We start from the raw sequence: 23343 nt of genomic DNA, 5'->3' as shown, positions 1-23343 counted from the left end.
TCTATCCCTACCATCTGCTAGCACCAATCAAATTTTCATTCTTAGTTTTAAACACTGCCACATTGCTGTTTGTGCCTTTTTAGGTCTCGCCTAGCTATTGCGTTTACGCAATCGCAATGCGAGACTCTAGTAAGAGGGGCATTTCAAAGTGCTCCCAAAAGTGGATTGCATGGCGAGCACACGCACAATCACGTGCATCGTGCTGCCATGCAATCCGTTTGGGGAAGCGCTTCAGCCCACTGGCGCGTGCACGTGTAGCCACAGCCTCGGCATCAAAGGGTCCGCTCCCCCGCCTGGAATGCGCTTCCCCGCACCCGCCACAGCATGCCGAGAGATTGTTTCCTCATGGTGCCTCTCACAACTGTCCCTCCCCCACCACAGGGCTAGTCTCACGGACGCATTGCCATCCATCGATTTCACTTTCATGCCCGTGTTCTCTTTGCCGTTCAGCACACAGCCCGCCCTCCGGGTTTTCTTGCAGCTTTGCCCAGATCTGAGTCTCAAACAACCAAAATAATAAGTTTGCCCTGCACGCTTTCTGCGCTTACAAAGTTAACATATGCCGCGCTCATTCCCTTTTCATCCTTCTAAGGTCGATAACATTAGCTCCATTAATTCTGCATCTAAGGATTTAAATAACCATATGTTTTCTTGCAACTTTAGGCACTTCACACACACAGCCCCACTGCTCACACACACAGGTATCAAGGCAGCAACAGAATGCTCTGAGCCCCACCAGTGTTTGCCACACACACATGCCTCTCGCATCTCGTGTTTTCTTCCAGCTTTGGCCCGCGTTCTCTTTGCCTTTCAGCACTCAGCTTCCCCGTAACCACCATTTAACTAACATCCTGCCACACTCATTCCATTTTCATCCTCGCTTTCACTTTCATGCCCGTGTTCTCTTTGCCTTTCAGCACACAGCTTTTCCGTAGCCACCATTTAACGACCATCCTGCCACACTCATTCCATTTTCATCCTCGCTTTCACTTTCATGCCAGTGTTCTCTTTGCCTTTCAGCACTCAGTGCCACATAATTATATTCTACATAATTACTATCTATCTATCTATCTATCTATCTATCTATCTATCTATCTATCTATCTATCTATCTATCTATCTATCTATCTATCTATCTATCTATCTATCTATCTATCTATCTATCTATCTATCTATCTATCTATCTATCTATCTATCTATCTATCTATCTATCTATCTATCTATCTATCTATCTATCTATCTATCTATCTATCTATCTATCTATCTATCTATCTTATCTATCCTATCTATCCTATCTTATCTATCCTATCTATCTTATCTATCCTATCTATCTATCTTATCTATCCTATCTATCTATCTTATCTATCCTATCTATCTATCTTATCTATCCTATCTATCTTATCTATCTTATCTATCTTATCTATCTTATCTATCTTATCTATTGCATCACCACAGCATCACTTAGCACCACCGCAGCATCACTCAAGGGCACCACTACATCACTATGCGCTACCACAGCATCAATTAACGCCACAGCATCACTCGACACCACCACAACATCACTCACCGCCACCACAGTATCAATCTGTACAACCATTCAACAACAACTGGCTCTAATATGTTCTCTCAATATTTAGGCTTTATTACAAATGGCACAAAAAATGATAATATTTAACTTCTGTTCTTGGATTTTAGGCGCAATTAAATACACTAAACATAATCTTCACAAGAGTTATTAACAAAAGTTTAAACGATTGCCATTATAATTTACATTAACTTTTATTTAAGTATTAATTATTTGCAAAAAATAAAAGCCATTGTTATTTGTAATATCAATACATCTAAGTCACGTAAATACAACACATATTGCATTACAAATGCTATAGGTGTCACATTTGCAACAGTTAAAACTATTGTCATTGTACATGAGAAAGCTAGTAATTTCAATATTTTCAATACCAACACATAAATAAAAAATTAGTCAATTTACAATACAAAAAGCTCAAAGTTTCCTAATGCGAGACCTATTGCATTGCAAATGCTTGTTTCATTAAGGAAGTAAGATTTTGGCTTCAGAGAATAGGATAGGAGCAGTGCCTGAAATGCAGATACATAAGTGCAGGCACTCAGAAACCTAGAAAACCTGCTTTGCCACTGAGAAATGTCAATACTCTCTCCACTAAAAATACTGCCCCGGCTGAGAAGTGCTAGTACTCTTCCATTACAAATATTGCAACACTGCTGAGAAGTGCTAGCACTCTCCCATTATAAATATTGCACCACTGCTGAGAAGTGCTAGCACTCTCCCATTCCAAATATTGCACCACTGCTGAGAAGTGCTAGTACTCTCCCAATACAAATATTGCACCACTGCTGAGAAGTGCTAGAACTCTCCCATTACAAATATTGCACCACTGCTGAGCAGTGTTAGCACTCTCCCATTCAAAATATTACACCACTGCTGAGAAGTGCTAGAACTATCCCATCACAAATATTGCACCACTGCTGAGAAGTGTTAGCACTCTCCCATTACAAATATTGCACCACTGCTGAGAAGTGCTAGAACTCTTCCATTACAAATATTGCACCACTGCTGAGCAGTGTTAACACTCTCTCATTACAAATATTGCACCACTGCTGAGAAGTGTAGTCCTCTCCAATTCCAAATATTGCAACACTGCTGAGAAGTGCTAGTACTCTTCCATTTCAAATATTGCAACACTGCTGAGAAGTACTAGCACTCTCCCATTCCAAATATTGCACCACTGCTGAGAAGTGCTAGCACTCCCCCATTCCAAATATTGCACCACTGCTGAGAAGTGCTAGTACTCTCCCAATACAAATATTGCACCACTGCTGAGAAGTGCTGGTACTCTCCCATTCCAAATATTGCACCACTGCTGAGAAGTGCTAGAACTATCCCATTACAAATATTGCACCACTGCTGAGCAGTGTTAGCACTCTCCCATTACAAATATTGCACCACTGCTGAGAAGTGTAGTCCTCTCCAATTCCAAATATTGCAACACTGCTGAGAAGTGCTAGTACTCTTCCATTTCAAATATTGCAACACTGCTGAGAAGTACTAGCACTCTCCCATTCCAAATATTGCACCAATGCTGGGAAGTGCTAGCACTCCCCCATTATAAATATTGCACCACTGCTGAGAAGTGCTAGTACTTTCCCAATACAAATATTGCACCACTGCTGAGAAGTGCTGGTACTCTCCCATTCCAAATATTGCACCACTGCTGAGAAGTGTAGTCCTCTCCCATTCCAAATATTGCACCACTGCTGAGAAGTGCTGGTACTCTCCCATTCCAAATATTGCACCACTGCTGAGAAGTGTAGTCCTCTCCCATTCCAAATATTGCACCACTGCTGAGAAGTGCTGGTACTCTCCCATTCCAAATATTGCACCACTGCTGAGAAGTGTAGTCCTCTCCCATTCCAAATATTGCAACACTGCTGAGAAGTACTAGTACTCTCCCATTCCAAATATTGCACCACTGCTGAGAAGTGCTGGTACTCTCCCATTCCAAATATTGCACCACTGCTGAGAAGTGCTGGTACTCCCCCTTTCAAATGTAAGAACTACGGTTACTTGATACATCAGAGTACCTGTCCATTTAAAGCAGTGAATAGAATTTCATTGAATCCTCGCCTCGTCAAAATATGTTACCTTCTTTGTAAAAGGCAACGTGTTCTGAGTTTGTTCGGATATGCAGGTATGGATGAAAATATACAGATCTCTATAAACCAAAATTTGGGAGGCTTGGTCCACGGAATCTGGTGTTATTTGTAGAGTTATTGGTGCTATCTGATTGTTTCCCTCTCTGTTCCCTTGCCTTCTTCTCCCAGGATATGACATGATGGAGGCGTTTGGGCTGGCAGAAAAGACTTACTCCTCAATCAATGGAGTTGCGATGGACCCCTATATCTTCAATGGGAAGCGGACCTACACCCTCTTTCAAGATTCGCAGGTCACCCGTCCAACCAGGTAAGTGGTGCCCACAACTCCGAGGGCAGCCTAAGGGGTTGGCAGGTACATGTGGCGCCAGCCTGCCCTCAGCCTCGCTCAACTTTCTTTTCTGCTGGATCTGTATCCACCCATCCCCTTAGAGTGTGCTTGACTCCTGGCTTGCCGAGAATATACACCTCGAAACACATCTCCACCTACGTGTCCTACAGTAGGTTCTCCTCCTCTACACACGTCACTTGAATCTACACCTGTTAGCGCTTCTTTTTTCTTTATTCTGTCCCCATTAAAACAATGTTTATTTCATCCTGTTATTCACATGTTTCTGTACATATACCATATGTTATTCCGCCCTCGTGTGTTACGTGTTCCTGGGCTCTGTTTATGTATTAGACCATCCGGTCCCAAATATCCATCCAGGGCTTTACATATCAGACCTGAGCTCCTCTAAATGTAACCCATGTATTCTACTACTGTTTCTTTCTCCCTGTTTGTTTTTTGAAAAATGCATCATAATATATTTCTGATCTAAAATAAAGAAAGCATTTTTAATTGTCCAAAATGAAAATAGGTCTGAAATGAAAATGATATTGCTAAAACTACATTGCTTAGTTACAGTGATCTCTTTTCCATCTTCCCTTCCGTCTCTTCCTTAGTTCTTTCCTTCTTTTCTCATCCCATTGTCTGTCATTCTTTTCTGCTGTCCTTCTCTCCCTTCCTCCTCAGCCTCCCTTCTTTCTCTTCCGTACTCCCAACCTCTGTTATTCCTTCCTCCCTTCCCACTCTCTCTGCCTCCCTCCCTTCTCCCTCAAACCAACCAGCCTCCCTCCCTCCTCTTCCTTGCATCCCTTCTGCATTCCTTCCTGCCTCCTCCTCTTTTCCTTGCTCTCTCCTTCTCACAACAAAAGTTAGGCACATCTTCAACTTCCCCTTCAAGGTTCCAGCAGGGAGCTAAAGACCGGAGGGCACTAATTGATGAAATCCATTTAGTAAGCAATTAATACAGCCAGCCCTGCAGGCGTCGCCTCTTAAACAAACTTCAAACGCCTCTGTTGCAGACGGGGACTTGTATCTGGATAGACAGGCGCGTGTCACAAGGTGGGCAGATTAACAGCGCATTCTCGCAGTGAGCCTTCAATGGAGTGTGGCAGCTCGCGCCTAATTAACCCCCAGACACAAGGCAGAGGCTGATTATGAAACAAGGTTTGCTGCCTTCAGCAGAGCGGCCCCCTCTCCTGGTAGTATGGCCAGGTACTACCTACACCCCCTCCTCCCCATGCAAGACCCGTGACAGGAGAGAAGTTTTTGGATGCGGGGGGCGTGACACCCCCCGGCCGTATTTATTATATACAATTAATACACATTAATCATAATTACAATATTTACAAAATGTAGCAGAAAATATATACTTTACTCGGATTACAATTGACAAGTACAGATATCCGATGGCTAACCTTAACATAAACTCTAATACAAAGGTTTCCTATCCATATCTAAACATATCTTTATTAATCTGTACAAACTCTATTTTCTGCGTACCTAATAGAGCCTACGGCAAGGTCACTAACTGGCGTCAGATCCTTATCAATTTCTAACTACGCCCACCAGCCGGAGTGCGCATGCGCAGAGGGCCCGTTCACCGTGAGGGTACTTCCCCCCCCCGGTTACCCCCGTACGCTCTGTACCTGATCTCCATAAAGGGGCCCTTGCAGCCGTTGTGCACGTGCGGGATGGCCAATCAGCCTAGAGAAAGCGTGACTCCCTCCTCCCCCGCACCCAACTGCCCCTGGAGTTCTAGGAGAGAACAGTTGTCTCTCCCACTTGGGCGACACCATTCGTGAATGGCGCCGCCCTTTAAGGACCTTAAATTTACTGCTCACCAATCATGACCTTACCACCACAGGCTAGCATAGTTGACTGACTATCTAGCCCCCGCCTGTGCTCACTAGAAAGGTCATCCCCTGCGACTAAGGCCCCTCAACCATGCCAATATATTCTCCACGAACACCTCGTTGCCTACCTGGGATAAGTGAACGCCGTCTTTTAAGAAGCACGGTTCGCCCCTAATGCATCCATGGGTGATGGTCTGTAAGTGGGGAGCCCTGAAAAGTCTCTCAACCTTGTTATTTATTCTCCTTGCAGAGTGATTCAAAGCCTTTACAGATTCCCCCCTCTCCATTGGAATCGGGGTATCATCTGAGACCACCCAATAGTGCAGCCCTGACAAGCCTTAGCTAACCAGCCTATTTTGGTGACTATAGTTTCCACCAACCCTCTTCTTCCCAGTCTTGCTAAATCATTCCCCCCCAAGTGCAGTATGATTATATTAGGGGGTGGACCCCTTTTTTTTAACAGGTCCAGTATGATACCCCTGAAGCGATCAAAACATAGCCCCCCTTTTCCATGGCATGCTATTTCAAATCCCGCCTGCCGCGCTCTTTCCCTATAATCAACTGTAGAAAAAAGGTTAGACAGACGTCTTACATATGAATGGCCTATGATTCACACAGTCTGAAGCCTTTCCTTTCGTGGAGATGATATCCGTGTTGCCGAATGATGCTGGTGCAGTGTCTTGAGTTTCTCCCCTGCGTGACAGGCTTGAGAAACTGTAATGGAAGCAGAAAAACCATGCATCAGCGCTGTGCGGCACTCTCACTCACAGCATGTGTAGGCGCACATAACGTTTGTAACAATTGGACACCCATCTCCCTATCCTCTGTACGTCGCCGTTTGCCCTGGCCGTTGCTTCAGTGGCAGCCCCTATCCTAAAGGAGTGGGTACCAAAACTCTCTGGATTCTGACCTGACTTCAGAATTGTCATGTCCAACACCCTTTTGAATTGAAAGCGTGTCAGCGGGACCCCATCCGCATGGATCAGGAAAGGCCCCCCTACGTTTAGTGGTCTAACCTGTAAGTAGCTCTCAACGTGTGATACAGGACAGCATGGGTTACCCTGTGCCCGGTGGAGAACTACCCCATCACCCCGGACCTCCTGATCGGTCTTGGACTTCTTGATCGTTATTAATAAGGTGTCAGCCCTGACTTTAATGGATTCAAACTGCAGGCCGCCATGTATGTCTAGTTTATTTTGGGCCACCAGCTCCCCAATTTGAAAAGCGCCGAAAAAGGCCAATGAAAAGGCCACAGTGAATAACAGGACTTCCCTGATGTGTTGCAAATTGCGGGGAGGGCTGCTAGTATTGACGTCAGAAGCTCCACCCCAATTGGCTGCCTTGTGTCTGGGGTCGACCCCTGGAGGCGTTGCCACCCTTTCAGAGCCTTCCTCACTGTGAAACTGTTAGTGGGGTCACCCCTGTCGCTGATCTGAGCGAAGAAGGAGATCGCTGCCACCTGTCTCTTAACTGCGGCCGCCGAACGCCCGTTAGTCCTTAAACAACCTAAGTATGCAATGAGAGCCCCAGTGTCGTGCCACCGCTCAGCCCACCCCGCACCCAAGAAAGAACAATATTGCCAAAATCCCCCTTCATATGCTTTCCTGGTCCTGGGTGCTAGGCTGGCTGCCACGAGGTCCGGTAGGTGGGGGCACCAATCTGCCAGAGTCGGTCTGGGAAGAGGGTGGCATACTCTGCCGCTGTTGGGAGGTGAGCCCTGAAAACCTGCATCTTAAAGCGAGAAAGGGCATCAGCAGCTTGATTAAGGACACCAGGCACGTGTTTAGCCCTAACCTGCACATTCAATTTCGTGCATGTGAGAACAATCTCCTTCAAGACACGGAGAATCATTTTACACCGGGCCCCTTGCTGGTTGATGCATTCCACCACGGTCATGTTGTCTGACCAGAAAACTACTGACTGATTACGCAATTGTTCAGGCCGTACCGTCAAGGCCGCCCATATGGGGAAGAGCTCAAGGAACCCAATGTTACCTGTTAGGCCATACTCTACCCACCATTCCGGCCAACGTTATGCCACCCACTCAGTACCGAGTATGGCACCAAATCCCTCACTGCCCGCGGCGTCAGTCATTAAACCCAACTCCGCGGACGCAGTGGGCGGACCGGGCCACACTACTCTGCCATTGAAATCCTGCAGGAATGCCATCCAAATCCGCATGTCCTGCAGAACCTCAGCTGACAGCCTTGTGTGGTGATGTTTCTCTTTGAGGCCCGCCATGGCTTGGGAGATGGATCTGGAGAAAGGTCTAGCCATTGGAATGACCCTTAAAGCAAAGCAAAGTTAAGTTGTCCCACTGTCTGCTGTAGCTGTTGTAGTGTTACCTTCTGCTTGCCTAAGCATAGCTGTAAAGCAGCCCTGAATTTATTAACCTTGTCCATGGGTAGCCTAAAACATCTCTGAACAGAATCTAGCTCAATGCCCAGGAACTCTATCATAGATGCCGGCCCAACTGTCTTTCCTGGCGCCAAAGGAACCCCCAACACCTGCATGAGCGTGCAAACTTCCTGCAGCGCCCACCCACATTCAGAAGAACCCCGTGTCCCCAGGATAAGAAAGTCATCTAGGTAATGCATGACCCACCGGTGCCCTGTCTTTTGTCTGAAAACCCATTCCAGGAATGAACTGAATTTTTCAAAATATGCGCATGAGACAGAGCAGCCCATTGGCATACACATATCCATATAGAAACTCCCTTGAAATTTAAAACCAAGCAGGTGATAATCATCCGGATGTACCGGGAGTAACCGAAAGGCCGACTCTATGTCAGATTTTGCCATCAGAGTGCCAGGGCCCAAACCCCTGAGGATCTCTACCGCTTGGTCAAAGGACGCGTATTTAACGCTACAGAACTCATCATCAATTGCATCATTCAGTGAATTACCTTTGGGTGCTGACAAGTTGTGTATTAGTCTGAATTCCCCCTCTACCTTCTTGGGGACTACACCCAACGGGGAGCAGACAAAGTTCTCAACCGGCACAGACTCGAAAGGGCCCGCCACCCTACCCAGGCGCAACTCCTTGGCAATCTTTGAGGAGACAATACCCGGATAAGTCCGAGCTGAGAGTTGGTTCTGGCACTCAGAGGATCCCGGATAGTTAGGGGCTGGAATCCTAAAACCGTCCCTGAAACCCTCTAACAGAGTTCTTGCCGTAAGGTGGCATGGGTATTTGTTGAGCCATGGAGTCAGAGCCGTCACATCAATGGGGGACCGTGCTTTGTGCAGGGATACCCTCTCACTCCTGCTTTTTCCTACCCTTATCCTTCGATCTTTTGAGGCATTTGGACTCAGGGTGGGATGGGTTGGCGCAAATGGAACACGCATGCTTGAATCTGCACTGACCCTGTGGTCTGGTGCAGGTCCGTCTCTTGAAATCCCAGCACGTCCCTTTCCTCCCACCATTGCCGCTTGTACCAGTGGTATAACTTGTACTACCCTGCGACCGAAAGGGCTGAAAGGGCTGCGCTGCCTGCGGGGCCTGACTCTTTATATTACCATGCCCCTCGCCCTCAAACAGATCCAACCAAGATATTGTGTAAATTCGGTCCCATGACAACGATGGGTTGGATGCCTTTGCTATCCTGAAATTCCTGTCATACTCTAACCATCCTCCGCCCGCAAATTTATCATGGGCCAACACTATCCTGTTCTGATAACACGCCATCTGTGCCTGTACATTAGTAAAACGCTCAGCTGTGACTGCCATGAATATGGAAAAGGATCTGATCCAGTTCAGTAGTTTCTCTTCCACCCTGTACTTCAACATCTCAGTTGCCCATTCCCTAGGAAGCATATACTTTTTGTACTTCCTTGATTCCTCCCTCTCCCTCTCGCAGATCAATAATGAAAACTTATTAATATATTCACCTGCCCATATTCTGTTCTTTAACTCCATAGTCACATGTCTGCCTAAAAACTCCCGCTCAGAACTGGACTCTCCTACGCCCGACATTGGTAATGTTGGCAGTTTACCTGTTGTTGCAGACCCTGGAGCCTCGTGAGGAATCCCTGCCGCACTGGGGGCTGGCAACCCCTTGTTCTCCAGAGTGCCGGAACCACCCCCTGAAATGATAGGTAACGAAGCAACCGGCCCAGCATTGACTTGTTCTTTGGGCCCCGCATTAAACTGAGACACAATTTGCGTCGCTTCCGCCAAAGCATCGGTCCCCAACTCCTTTACCCCCACCGCCGGAGCGAGGATGCCTGCCTTCCCCAACCATGGCAAGATTGCCACCAAATGCGACACTGTCTCTTGAGGTAAACCCCCCCCCCCCCCAAGCGGAGTTTCCCTAGTGGGTGTTGGCCCCCCCAGGGGTGCTGACTGGGGCACTGGGACCACAGGGGGAGCTGGCGGTGTAGGGGGAGCTAATAATGGCACTGGGACCACTGGCAGCTCTGGAATCTGAGGTGGGGTCTGCGGTTCCAGCACCGGCGCTACCAGGGGTGCTGTCGGTGGGACCGGTGCCAACGGGATCTCTGGACCTGGCACCGGGACCGGGATAGGTGAAGCAGGGTCAGTATCACTAGGGGCCTGCGGAATGGGTGGATTCAGTCCCTTCCCCACGCGATTCCTAGCTCTCACTCGTTTGGGGATTAGCGGAAAAGCAGCCTTAGGGGGCACATTGGGGCGCCTAGGCCTCTCTCCCTGCCCCTCCTGCCCCTCCACCTTCTCCCTGAGGTTAGCAAGATCTTGGCCCATCTCGGTCACTTTCCTCATCATTTCTTCCATTAGCTTCTCCATACGAGAGCCTTGCTCCCCCCTCTTAGCTTTCCCCGCCATTTGATAGGAGGACGTCAAATACCCCACAAAATTACGTAAATGCAGCTAATGTTTTGGCAGTTTGTAATGGTGTGTTCCCTGCTAAAGCTAAAAGCAGCAAACAGTCCTATAGTAAAATCTACCTTTCTCAAAATCACCAAAACGTATGGCATGCACGATACTCAATACTTCCTATTTAACGTTGTCTCACTCCCCCCCTTCAAACCGGCAGATACAGAAGCACAATGGAGACAATGGAGCTCTTAGCTCTTAGCTAGTTAATACCAGCCAATCTAACTGTCAGAGTCTCAACTTAAACCATACTGCCCTGTGTGCCCTCAATACAAATTTGCCCTTGCTCGCGTTTGAATTTCAACAAAGCGTGTTTAAAACATTTCCCAACCTTACAGAAGGCAATACTATTGCCTATATTTTAGACTGTGCAAACAGTGACAATTTAATTAGTCTGCCCCCAATGCGCGCGTACACACTGCGCGCAGGACACTCGTTTCTCCTCACAATCAGTCCCGGCGCTCTAGCGCGGGAGACGGCCCACACAGCTTCGGGGTAAAACTAGCACGTGCGTTCACGCTTACCGATGCAAATAAAAATTAAAACAATGCAGCCGCCGGAGGGGTGCGCCTCTCGCGCCACTGCCTCCCGATACCTGCTGCACTCGATCGCGACCTCCTGGCAATGCGCAGCTCGATCTCAGTAGATCCCCGCAGCTTGACCGCCGTAGCCCACAGAAGCGACAAGCGATGTTCCGGATCACGGAGTCCCGCTCCTGAAGTCTCCCCGCAGCCTCTAACACCAGTCTCCTTCACCAGCATGCGCAGCGATGGTCCTGAAGCTTGACCTTCATGATCCTGGAATCCCGCTCATGAACACCTGGAAAATAAAGAAAAATACAAGGTTACCGCCTACTAGCGAGGCGTGGGGGGCAAGCTGGGGAGTCAGGAACCAAGAGGCCAGTTCCTGGGCTTCCCAGCCCTTTATACCCTACTGGTCCGGCCAGACCTACTGGCCGGACGTCTGCCCATCGTCGAGACCCGGAAGTGATTCCAATCACTTCCGGGTCGCACCTAGGCCAATGGGGGTAGGGGGCGCGCCCACCGCGTCACCAGGTGCGTGATAGGCACGCCCCCAGCTGTAGCGGAGGGGGCCGGCTCGACCGCCATACTTTTGGCATGGCCGATGCCGGCCCCGCCGTTCTAGGAAGTGCTGCTGGGAAAGCCTGGTTTTCACTGTGGTGGATCCGAACAGCTGAATCAGGTGAAAGGAAGGGGTGGAAAAGAGCCTCCGCCCAAATGTATCTTAAAAGATGAATTCGTTTCTTGTTCTCATATCCTTAAAAACCCAAGAAGACACTCATGGGAGGAGCTCTTCTAGAGTGACATCCTTTCCCCGGGTCATTACTTTAAACCTACAAATGACTGCTGTCAGGTGTCCTTGTCTAAGTAGTTCAATGGAAGAATAACAACACTACAAATCCCAGAATGCATTAGGTTGTTACAGATAAAAAAACAGGCCTGGAAAAAGTGCCTGTACTGACCTGGAGGTATCTAAGCCATGGCAGGGACATGTTCTCAGCCCTAAGTATGGGCAATTCAGACGGTTAGGCCCAGCTTAAAAGCTTTGGGTTAAATTCCAATGTCTATGCAAGCAGGAGTTTCTGGTGGGACTCGGATTTCAATTTCTGAGATCCGTATTGCACCCCTGCAGTTTTCCCACAACATTTTTCGGCTGGCCAAACTTGTGGAAATTTATTAGTGGAAAAGGCATTTAAAAATTAGAAAACGTGTTGAATTGGGTTGAGTTAAATACTGATTCTGCACGTTATGCCTCATTTCCAAATGAAAAACATGGGGCATGTTCTATTTACCACAACCAGTAAACACCGCAATTGGGTAAATACTTGTATTTACTGGAGGCAGTAAATACAGCATTCTATTCTAAGTTACTCTGGATTATGGATTTAGTAGAACTAGAAAAATCTGCAGCAGGAAACAGGCATAGACAAACTCCCAGTGCATGCCTCATCAACTCAAGACTGGATTTCTATGGCCCCCAGACTGACACCACACTTCTGCAGTCCAAGGGTGTGTCTGCACAATTATTTACTTGTATGAACAGACCAACAGGAATACCTTGGGTGCCTTCATTGGTCAATATCATCTCAGGCACAAAGCAACGGTGTTAGAATTTCCAGGATCCCTGATTGGCTGAGGTAGGTACCGTAGGCCAAACAGGGACCTGCGAGCCCCAACGTTAGGGAAAAGACAGGTCGCCTCTAGAGATCGCCCCACTCCACCCCCTTGGTAGCTTGGCACGAGCAGCCAGGCTTATCTTCAAGGCCAATGTGTAAAGTATTTGCAATTACACTCACAGCAATCCAATGATGACACCACAATAGACTCCACACGAGTTTCATCGAAAAACAAGTATATGTTTATAAAAAGATATACGATGCGACCAACATGTGCGTCGGGGTAATACTCCCCCTGGCCTATTATTATTGAGCTAAACTAAACAATCCAACGTAATCCTAATGTCGTAATATGCAGTTCGTTATGCAAGGATCAGGTGCTTCACAACATAAGAATAATGCAGATCGTAATACGGCTATCTGGCGATTTGTACTGTCACTGTAATGCAATGCGTGAAGCAACAACGTGGTAAACTGCTATATCCGCGTAATGCAATGCGTACGGTCCACTTTCAGGTACTCTGGTAGAAAAAAGCAATGCAACGTGTAATACAGTTATCAGGCAGTTTGTTATGTGAAACTAATGCAATGCGGAACACATAGATCCGGCAGTTCGGTATGCAACACTAATGCAATGTGTAATACGACAATCCGGCAGATCGGGATGCAGGACTAAGACAAGGCGTAACTCATCTATCAGGAAGTTCGTTATGCAAACCTAGTGCAATGCGTAACACACCTATCAGGCAGTTCGTTAGGCAAACTAATGCAATGGGCAATATGACAAAACAGGCAGTCCGTTGTGCAGGAATAAAGCAATGCGTTATACAACCATCAGATATTCCGGTATGCAGAAGTAATGCACTATGTAAGTTACTCCGGTACCGTTCACAGTGCCTCTGGTGGTCTCTCCGGTGGTCTCTCCGTCACTCATGCTGGCGTGGGGTTAGTCTCCGGCCACAGTTGCCCCCCCACACACGGGAAAGATAGAACACAGTAAATGCAGCTTCACACTCAGGCCCGGTGCTGCCCTTCCCTTGGCACACAGGCCTCAATCCGAGCCAAAGCAGAGGCTTGCACTGCAGGACAGAGAGAGAGGCCGAGAGCGTCTCCCTTCGAGCCCACACCCCACCCCAGGAGTCGACACATTACCTGGGGGGTGCGAACCCACTCTCCTCGTCCAGCGACTTGGGCCTCCGATGCAATTTCTCTGAATTTCCGGGCAATGGGAAGATCCCAGGCTGCACACTACATCCACACTCAGAGTCAATGAGACTCACAGGAACTCCGGGTAAACGATAACCAGACAACTCCTCACGAGGGTCTCAGGCTGCGCACGGCACACACAGGCAGCGTAGCTGACACACACTTGATCTTCTGGTACCCACGATCACAGGGCACCACTTGCGCATGTCTCAGCCCATAGAAGGTACACGCACACAGCATCACTGAAACACAGTTTATCTTCCGGTGCCCCTGATCACAGGGCACCTCTTGCGCAAGTCTCAGGCAGTAGAAGGCACACGCACACAGCGCAGCTGAGACACACTTTATCTTCCGGTGCCCTCGATCACAGGGCACTTCCAGCGAGCGTCTCTGGCTGCAAACAGCACACATTTACACAGCGTCGCTGAGACACACTTGCTCTTCTGATGTACACGATCACGGGCCAATCCACACGAAAGTCTCTGGCTGCCCCCAAGCACACGCACACTGCGTCACTGAGACTTACTTGGCTCCCCGGTACACACGTTCACAGGACGATCCTCTTGAAGGAGTCAGGCTAGACAGAGCTCACGCACACCGCGTCTCTGAGTCTCGTTTGGAACTCCCGGTGCCCAAGATCACAGGGCACGACTTGCGAAGGTCTCAGGATAGACAGAACACACGCACCAACAGCGTATCTGAGAGTCTTCTCTTGAAACTTTTGTGTTCCTGTGTTTCCAAACAGGGAGCCAGCTCACATCAGGCCCTTGGGGATAGTTACTTCAGGACACAGCACACAGCAAAGTCCTTCAAGCAGGGGGACACAGCACACAGCAAAGTCGAACAGGCTTTCCTTAGTTGAAACAGCAAACTGCAGGCCAGCCCCAGATCACACAGCAAGAGCAGTCCTATCCAACAGTCTCTTCAGTTGCTTCTTCCTTGGCAAAGGTTCTTCTTGATCCACAAAGTAGCTCCAGTCTTGTTCACACTTGATCAAGCCATTCTCCAAAGTTCAGGGTCTTCAGCTCACATAGTTATACCCCTCAATAGCTTTGAAGTCTTTGTGTTACAGGGGGCGCTGACCCCTGCTCAAACCAGTTCTGGGTGCCTCCCTACCAGTGACACCTTCTTCCTTTGATTAGTGGGGGTCTGGATTCTCAATCACTCAGCAGGAGATAGAACAATTGTTTTATAGCACCAGCCCAGGCCTCTTCACCTCTAGGCCTACTCCTCCCCCTACACACTCCAGATGCAGGTCTGCCCGTGCTGTCTCACCTCCTCCCCTGGCTCAAGACATTCCCCAGATCCTATTGCTTTCAAATCCAGGCAGTCAATCCACAACCAGGCTGAGGCACACAGAAATGTTTAAAGCACAAAACCCCAGCCACTTCTGAAAGAGTGGCTTACAAACACATAATACAGAAACCACCTTTATAAAAAGATGTGTTATTGCAGGGCAAGTTCAGGCATACTAAACTTCACCCTTCCATCATAAGCCTTTGGGAAGATAGGCTGGCAAACATATTACACAGCCTTTCCATTCTATTCTAATGGGCAAGTTGGGCTTTCAGCAGTGAAAACGTAATGGAGATTATTTCACTGCCAGGACATGGTACACACCTTGGTACATGTCCCACCTTTCACATGCACTGCACCCTGTCCAGGGGGTACCCTAGACATACCATAGGGATGCCTGATGTGTATGGAAAGGGAAGGGCAGGGTCTGGTAAGTGTGTACACTTACCAGAGCAACATGGCAGTTTAGGAAACTGTGCGCATAATGGACAGCCAATCTCCATTACACTTTTCACAGGGGGCACTTGCACTTTGACACTATTTAGCAGTGGCAAAATGTCCAAAGCATCTAAGTTGGCAACACAGGTCAGAAAAAAGGTCTAGGGGAAAAGCAAAAAGTTTAGGGAACTTTAGCCAAAAAGGGCCAAGTCCCACAAACAGTAAATGCAATTGGTTAGATACCTCAAGTAAGTCTCCGTGTTCTTTGCATTGCATCCTCCCTCATGATGTATTACATTGATGGTGTTATGTGCAGACCATCGCGCCAAGTCCACTATCTACAAATATTTACCTTGGAGTCTGAAATGAGATAAGTTCGTCCAAGGAGAGGCACCTGGATGGAAAAGAGGACGAGAGCTTGAGGTTGCTTGAAAGGAAGCGATAAGAGTGAGGAGTGTGGGCATAATGGGGCTCTGAGTGCCAACTGCATCCCCTGCTTTCCTTGAAAAGTGAAAAACACAGAGGGAGCTGGTGAAAGGTATGAAAGATGTGCCTTCCTACCTACTGCTTCAACCAGGCCTCACCAGGCGCCCTGTGCAAGTAACTTTCTTCCTTGTTCTTCACTCAGCTGAACTTCTTTCAAAAGAAAATCAACTCTACGTCTCTCTCCTTCTTTCACTCACTACTCTTTCTCCCCCTTGGTTTGTTCAATCTTCTTTCCTGTTAGTATCTGCTCTTTTTGATACTCTCTACTTCCCTTGCTCTAATTTTTTCCCTTCTACCTTGCCCTTTTATCAATTATTTTCTCCCACCTTCTGCTCTCCCCCATCGCTTTCTGCGCATCTTACTCTATATACCGTTTCTCGTATTTTTTTTCTTTCCTCATTTTCCCCTGACCTTGTTGTTTCTTTCTTACTATCCCTTTTGTTTCTATCCTCGCCCTGTGTTCTCTCGTTTTTACCAATCTCCCTTTTCCTTATTCTTTCTCTCGGTTCCCATTTCCTTCTTCTGCTCGCCTTTCCCACATCCCATTTTCCTTTCCACTTCCTTCTTTATCTTTCGCTATATTTTTCTTTCTGCCTACCCTCCCTTTTCTCTTTCCCTCTTTCTCTCCATCGCCCTGTCTTCTTTTCTCCGTCCGTCATGTTTCTTTCTTTGTATTCCCTGTTTTAACATACTCCTACCTCCCTCCCTTTCCCTATCCACGTTTACTCTCCGTTAACGGGCTGTGTTTGTCCGGCAGGGAGGTGCACCCGGACGGGCTTCCACAGGAGCACACCATCAGCGTTCTTCTGCGTCTCCTTCCGGACACCGGTGCGGAGCCCTTTGCCGTTTGGCAGGTTGAGGACGAGGACTTCCAGCCACTTGTCGGACTCGTCTTTGACCGTAAGTGTTCACTACCTTTTGGCTAAGGGTTGAATCATTTTTTCACTTAAGGAAGTCGTGCCAGCGTTTCTTGCGGTCGAGATGTCAGTAACGAGTCGGGTGAGGCAATTCAGGGGAGAGGGTGTGGCGTAACGGCCACATCCGCCGACTTGAGATTTGGGAAAACATGGGGCAGATTTATAATAACTGGCGCATCCCTGCATATCAGCAGGGATGCGCCAGTAATTGTGCGCCACAGCTCCGCCGCCATGGATGCGCCGCATTTACAATGCGGCGCACCATGGGGCAAAAACGGCACAGATGCGTGACGCATCTGTGCCGTAAAAGTGGCGCATTGCTGGAGTTGCGTTGCAAGCGCGACGCAGCTCCAGCAATGCTTTAGGGGGACCTATTTTCACAATGCTGCGTCAATCCTTACGCCTGCTTCAAGCAGGCGCAGGGTTTTGACGCAGCATGGGCTCAAAAGTGACTGAGTGAAATCTTGTAGATTTCACTCAGCCACTTTTAGGAGGCGTTCCTGCGATGGAACGCCCCCCCCCTGCACAGGTACGCCTACTGCTGGCGCAGGGCTTTACAGCGTGACGCATCTCCCAGATGCGTCACATTGTAAATACCCCGCAGCATGGCGCAGGATTTGCGCCGCCGCTGCGTCACAAAAGTGACGCAACGGCGGCGTAAATGAGGCGCAAGGGCCTCATAAATCTGCCCCCATGTTTTCAGTCCCTGCGTCGGCTCATCTTCTTGTGATTCTGGGCAAATCACTAAATCTCCCCGTGCCTAAAAACAAAATTCGATGTGTCCTTTTGTTATGTAGCTGGTGCTCATGTAATGAACTCCAATACCTTCAGGTGGAGTTCGGGCTACAATAAAACTGCAGAAAAATATTACACGTTATTTATTGCTCAATCCCCTGTTGCAATGCTGGGCCTCCTGAGCCCCAAGAACGCTAAATGCTAATACAGCGAGTGTTGGGGAGCAACGCCAGTAGAATTTCTTGAACCAGCACAGTATTAGATAAATACCGGTGCTCTCTCCCCCTACGACGCGATAATTAAGGATATACCAAATGTTGCTTCGTTTTTTTATATTGCTCACCACTAGATGGCAGTCTCGTGTCACTTCTCGTTGCTTTTGAACAGAAATGCAGTCGATTTTTCGGAAATGCAATTATTTTAAATGATTATTTTTGTAACTTGAAAGATTCCTACACATAAGAAGTTGTATATTTCTTTCTGCACCTAAGAATATGTACCCATGCCCTCCTCGACTTCAGCTGGGCAGATGTAGTATTCCAGGGCAATCCTAGACAGGCTGGGCAGAAGTCCCTTGCAAAAGAAATGGTAAGATAAAACCAGGGGTCAGGTCGAGGCATTGGAAATGACTAGTTAAGCAAAGGTTAAAGCAATTGTCCGGTCGAAACTTTGTCAATGACCTGTTAAAGTAAGTTCAAAGCAATGCTCAGGTCGAAGTAGTTATCCAGTCATAAGATTAAGTCAATGGCCAGTTTGAAATAAGGCTCACGTCAAAGCAATGGTCAGTGTAGTGTCCGGCTAGTCACTGTTCTAGTGCTGCTAACTGTATGCTTGCACCAGCCACTCCCTGAGGGCTAGCTTACACCATCACCCCACACCCATCCATCACAAACGTCACAGGACATGTGACCCTGTCAATAAAAGGGGCCGGGCGCACGTGTCGTGGGCCAGTTCCAGATACTAACTCCCTGTGTCTGTGCGATTATTATATGTGCATGGGGGCCTACGGCCTGACCCTTTTCATTGGCGGGGAGTGGGTGGACCCACGTGTGCAGCCGCCTTGGTGTGGGGAGAGGGGGAGTGTATCCCGTGGTGAGGGCACTCCCTGCCTGCGGTCATAAGCAGCGCGTGATTGCCGGCAGGCCCTGAGGTCAGCCCGCAGGGTAAAGGAGGTGCGGAGCTGTGGCGGGCCGCCGGCGAAGGAAGGTGTGGAGTGCCAGGTCTGATGCAAGAGCTGATTGGGAGTCCACCCCGCATCCGAAGTGCCATCTGCGAGTGAGGTGCACGCAAGAGTGAGGAGCGGCGTGAGGAGGCACTCAACAGCGAAGAAAGAGTGGCTGCAAGGTAGAAGTGCAAGCCACAAGCATCTGCCGTGAGTAGCAAGCGCCCGTGGGGGTGGACTCGAGGCACACAGGGAGCGGCATGTGGTTCAGGTAAAGACTGTGCCAGCAAAACACGAAGAGGCCTGCAGCATAAGGAAAGCCGCAGCGGCCCGAGTCACTGAGGCAAGCATGACCGGAAAAGTGCCGGTCAACTGGCGCACACCGTGGAGAAAAGAAGCAACAGGCTGAACGGAGTGAGAAAAGCCGCGCGTGCATGAGTGCGAGTTGACCAGTAGAACCTGGAGGCTGCTATGGAGAGGCCCGGCACTCAACCGTTGACGGTAACGCCGCCAGCGAAGCAAAGGCATGGCTCTTCCAGTGCCAGTGAGAGATGAGGCCCCTCAGCATGAGGGAAGCTGCAATCCTGCCATTATTATTATTATTATAGTAACAATAGAAAACGTGTTCCCTTGGAATAACTATCAACCAGTGTGGTTGAATGTGGCTCACTGGTTGATAGTTATTCCAAGGCAATGCGTTTTCTATTGTTACAATCCTGCCATTACACATGAGATGCCAGCCCAGGCAGCCTTCAACGAGAAGGAGTAAGAAGGCTGCCGGGCGTATAGGAAAATATACAGGAGTGATGCACTGCAGCCTTCCCTGGCTGCCGACGTGCCTGGAGTGAGCAGGTCGGGCCGCTGAAGAGGACAGTGCCGAGAACAATGGACAAGGGAACCCTACTCACAAGGAACCAGGGTACTTAAATTATTAGCAAAACAGTGGCTCCTGTGAACTAGTGGCAACGTAATTTTGATATACTAATGCACAATGGCAATGAACCGGGTTAATGTGATGTCAAAAAGAGAGAAGGCCGAACACACCGTAGCTTTGTATTTCAAAAACAGGTATTTATACAATTTTTTGAATCAAAAATACACACATGGTATCTACACAATGATCTAACAGTAGTGAGTTGTGTCCCAGTGAAAAATTGGAACCTAACACAGTGGTGAAAAGTTTGTGACATATGTACAAGGTTTCCTATGTATCATAAAAACGACCATTGGAAGATATACAATATGTTAACCACACTTTTGTAAACAGCCGACGGTGTTTCGACCCTTTGTGCAATGTAGGGTCTCTTCAGGACCTAAGAGTTTTGGGACACCTGAAGGATTGTTATGCGCAGCCTTGTGTGAAAGGTGTGCCACCCTGAGTTTAGTGAAGAAAACAATACTCACATGGGACCCAGCTGGGCACCCATGTGAGGGTAGAGGTAGACTGGCAAAGTTCTGATTAGCACAACAGGAAGGTTTCTTAACCGATACAAAAAAGGAAAGCACGGAGTATGTGCAGCCCTGGCGCGTACTCCAGAGGGCGTATCTGCGTACAGTAAGTGCAGGCTTTTTAGTTATATCCTGGAACACGATGGTTCAGTTTGATACCAGGGGCGGCTGCTCCATCTCCCTGATAATTAGGCTCGCTTGCATCCGGCGGGGAGGTCTTACTCGATCGTAAGTCTATGTTGGCCTGCACCTCGACCGCCTCATAGCAGAACAGCGTGTGTCTGTCTGCTCGGTTCGATGACCTCGTAGAGGACAGTACTGCATATAAGGGGCAGCATCTGGGGTCTCTAGCCTCACGAGACTGGCAGTGCAAGGAGGTAGTGCCTTGGGCAGCATGACAAAATTCTGCGAAGTATGGCCTGCAGGCCGCATGGAAGAAGCGGTGGCAGCAAAACCTAGGGGTCGTGTGAGGCACCGCAGCCGCCAGAAGAAAAAAAAAGTAATGGTGCACTAAGAAAGAGGCTGCAGTACAGGAAAGATGGCTGCAGCCCACAGTTGGCGAGTGGGGGTGTGCCTCTGCATAAAGTGAAGGGGCAGCCCAGTTGAGACCATGTCACCAGGCCATGTTTGTAGGGAGGGTGACACCCCACCCATTAGTGAATATCCTGCAAGGACCTCAGAGCACAGAGAAGCTGGGGCATACGAAAACGATGCAGTGATGCCTAGTGGCCACAGGTGGTCACTGCATGCAGTAAGGTATCCCTGGGGAAGAGTGAGGCTGCAGTGTTTGGAGGGCTACCTGGTACAGAGATGAAGCTGGTAGCAGCGCTAAGGAGCAGAAACATTTGAACGAACAAGGAATTATGTGCCACCACTGAAGAGGAACCCAAGTAGTTTGAGGCTGTCCTGGCCAGGAACAAGAAGCACCCCAGGGGTACAGGCCGTAGTCTTGGGCAGAGAAAAGACGGTGAAGTGACCCATGGCACCACAGCAGTGTTTAGCCAAGAGGATGGCCAGGCAGTTTGACAAGGGAAGGGATGTGAATCCCAGCAGGTACAGAAACAGAGTGATTGACCCGGAGAAGGCTGGAAGAGTGTTTGCCGGAGAAAAGAGGCCTCAGACCAGTGAAATGCATTCAGGAGAAGAAGGTGGGCAGTGAGTGCCCTCTGCAGTCATATACCGCCACTGCGTTTAGGAGGAAAGTGTTGACTGCACCCACAATGGCAGAAGGACGCCACCACAAGGGGTGGAACTGGGTGAGCAAGGCGCGAGCAGAAGAAGCATCCTCAAGTGAAGGACAGAAGGTGCAAAAAGTCAGCAGTGTGCCGAAGACCGCGTCAGAGGAACTGACGGTACAGGTATGAGCCCGGGAGTGAGAGCCCTGCGAGGAAGAGGGACAGTGCTGTCACAGGGTGTGACAAACCCGGTGAAACCTGAGTGGAGGCAGAAGAGAGTGCAACATCGATGTAGCCTTGAGGCGCAAGGAGTGTATCGCGAAGCAGAAGATCTGTGAGAGGTCGAAGGAAGAAGACCTGTTGGAGGGCCAAGGAAGAAGGCCTGTGAGAGGTCGAAGGACGAAGACCTCTGAGAGGTCAGAGGAAAAAGACTTGTGAGAGGTCAAAGGAAAAAGTCCTGTGAGAGGTCAAAGGAAGAAGGCCTGTGAAAGGTCATGGAAAGAAGGTCAGGATGAGAGGTGTGGTCAGAGGACGATGAAAAGGCTCAGTCCTAGTGGGAGGACATAGTCAAGGAGACCCATGTGAAGTGCATGTCACATGGAGAGGCCTGGTCAAAAGAAAGAAAAGTAAGACAAGATGGCACCGGTCCGCATCATGAAGAGGATGAAGATGAAAGTGGAGAAGTGGCACGATGCTACAAGTCTAAATCAAGAGGAAGAAGTAAAGAAGAAGAGAAGGGTATGTAATGGATATCTGGCACACCGCAAAGTACAGAATATGACTGTGAGTGTCATCGCAATCAAGTGCATCTCCAAGAACTTCTCGGGAGTTTTCGATATCTAGAGTGAAGCACTGTACCTATGAAACACCCAGAGGTCAGTGAGATGTCTTTGACACCATGAGAGGCTGGCTGCCTAGAAACCCTTGGCGAGACCAAGCGAACTGGAAGCCTGCGGAAGAGAGCAAGCTGGGCCATTTGTAACATCCACCTTTGGAGTTGCACATGAGACTGGGTTATGGTCCTGTTCAGACATCCTGAGTGACCTCTGTCATGGGGCCTAAATAGGATCTGAGCAATCCACACCGGCCTGTGGCAAACCAGCGGGCAAGGGCCTCAGGGATTACCAGTGAGAGATGCGTTTGCAGCAGCCCTCCCGCAGGGTCCAGGAAGCACGAAGATCTCTTGTCGGAATCTGGTTACCCCAAAGACAATCCTGTCAATGCCGGTGCCCCAGAGTCTGGATGGCAGGAGTAACACAATCTGGAAACAATTACCCTTGAGGCGGAGCAAGTGACTTGAAGGTGGGACTCGTAGCAATTCCTCCATGGGCCTATAGTACGGCGTTGGAGCGACACGGCGTAGTCCACACAGCCCCGGGGAAGACTGGTGAAGAGGACCTCAGGGGACGCCCGTGAGAGGGGAATCCTGGTGTGAGAGGGGAATCTTGGTGAGAGAAGGATGTTGGAATTTGCTCCACCGTCAGGCAGTTGAAAGCGCTTGTCAATAGTAACCAGGATCTCATCCATTTTAGGAGGCTTGCCGTTCATGGAGCCAGGACATCTTTTGAAAATGTATCATCCACAGACTTTACTATTGCTCCACATGCACCCTTACAGC

At 48.8% G+C, this 23343-nt stretch overlaps 1 protein-coding gene across 2 annotated transcripts in view; it reads left to right on the top strand.

The window, feature by feature from the left end:
- The window catches only part of COL20A1 (collagen type XX alpha 1 chain), a 537383-nt gene that overhangs the window by 306173 nt on the left and 207867 nt on the right, over window positions 1-23343 (top strand). For both annotated transcript variants that reach the window (XM_085619699.1, XM_085619698.1), the window contains exons 25-26: window positions 3861-3999; window positions 17045-17187. In XM_085619699.1, coding sequence (XP_085475825.1) covers window positions 3861-3999; window positions 17045-17187 — 282 coding nt within the window. The remainder of the gene's footprint in view (window positions 1-3860; window positions 4000-17044; window positions 17188-23343) is intronic.

Source organism: Triturus cristatus, chromosome 7 (assembly GCF_964204655.1).
Source record: "Triturus cristatus chromosome 7, aTriCri1.1, whole genome shotgun sequence".
Classification (NCBI taxonomy): Eukaryota; Metazoa; Chordata; class Amphibia; order Caudata; family Salamandridae; genus Triturus; species Triturus cristatus.
Note: the sequence above shows the minus strand (reverse complement) of the source record. Positions and strands in the feature narration are given on the sequence as shown.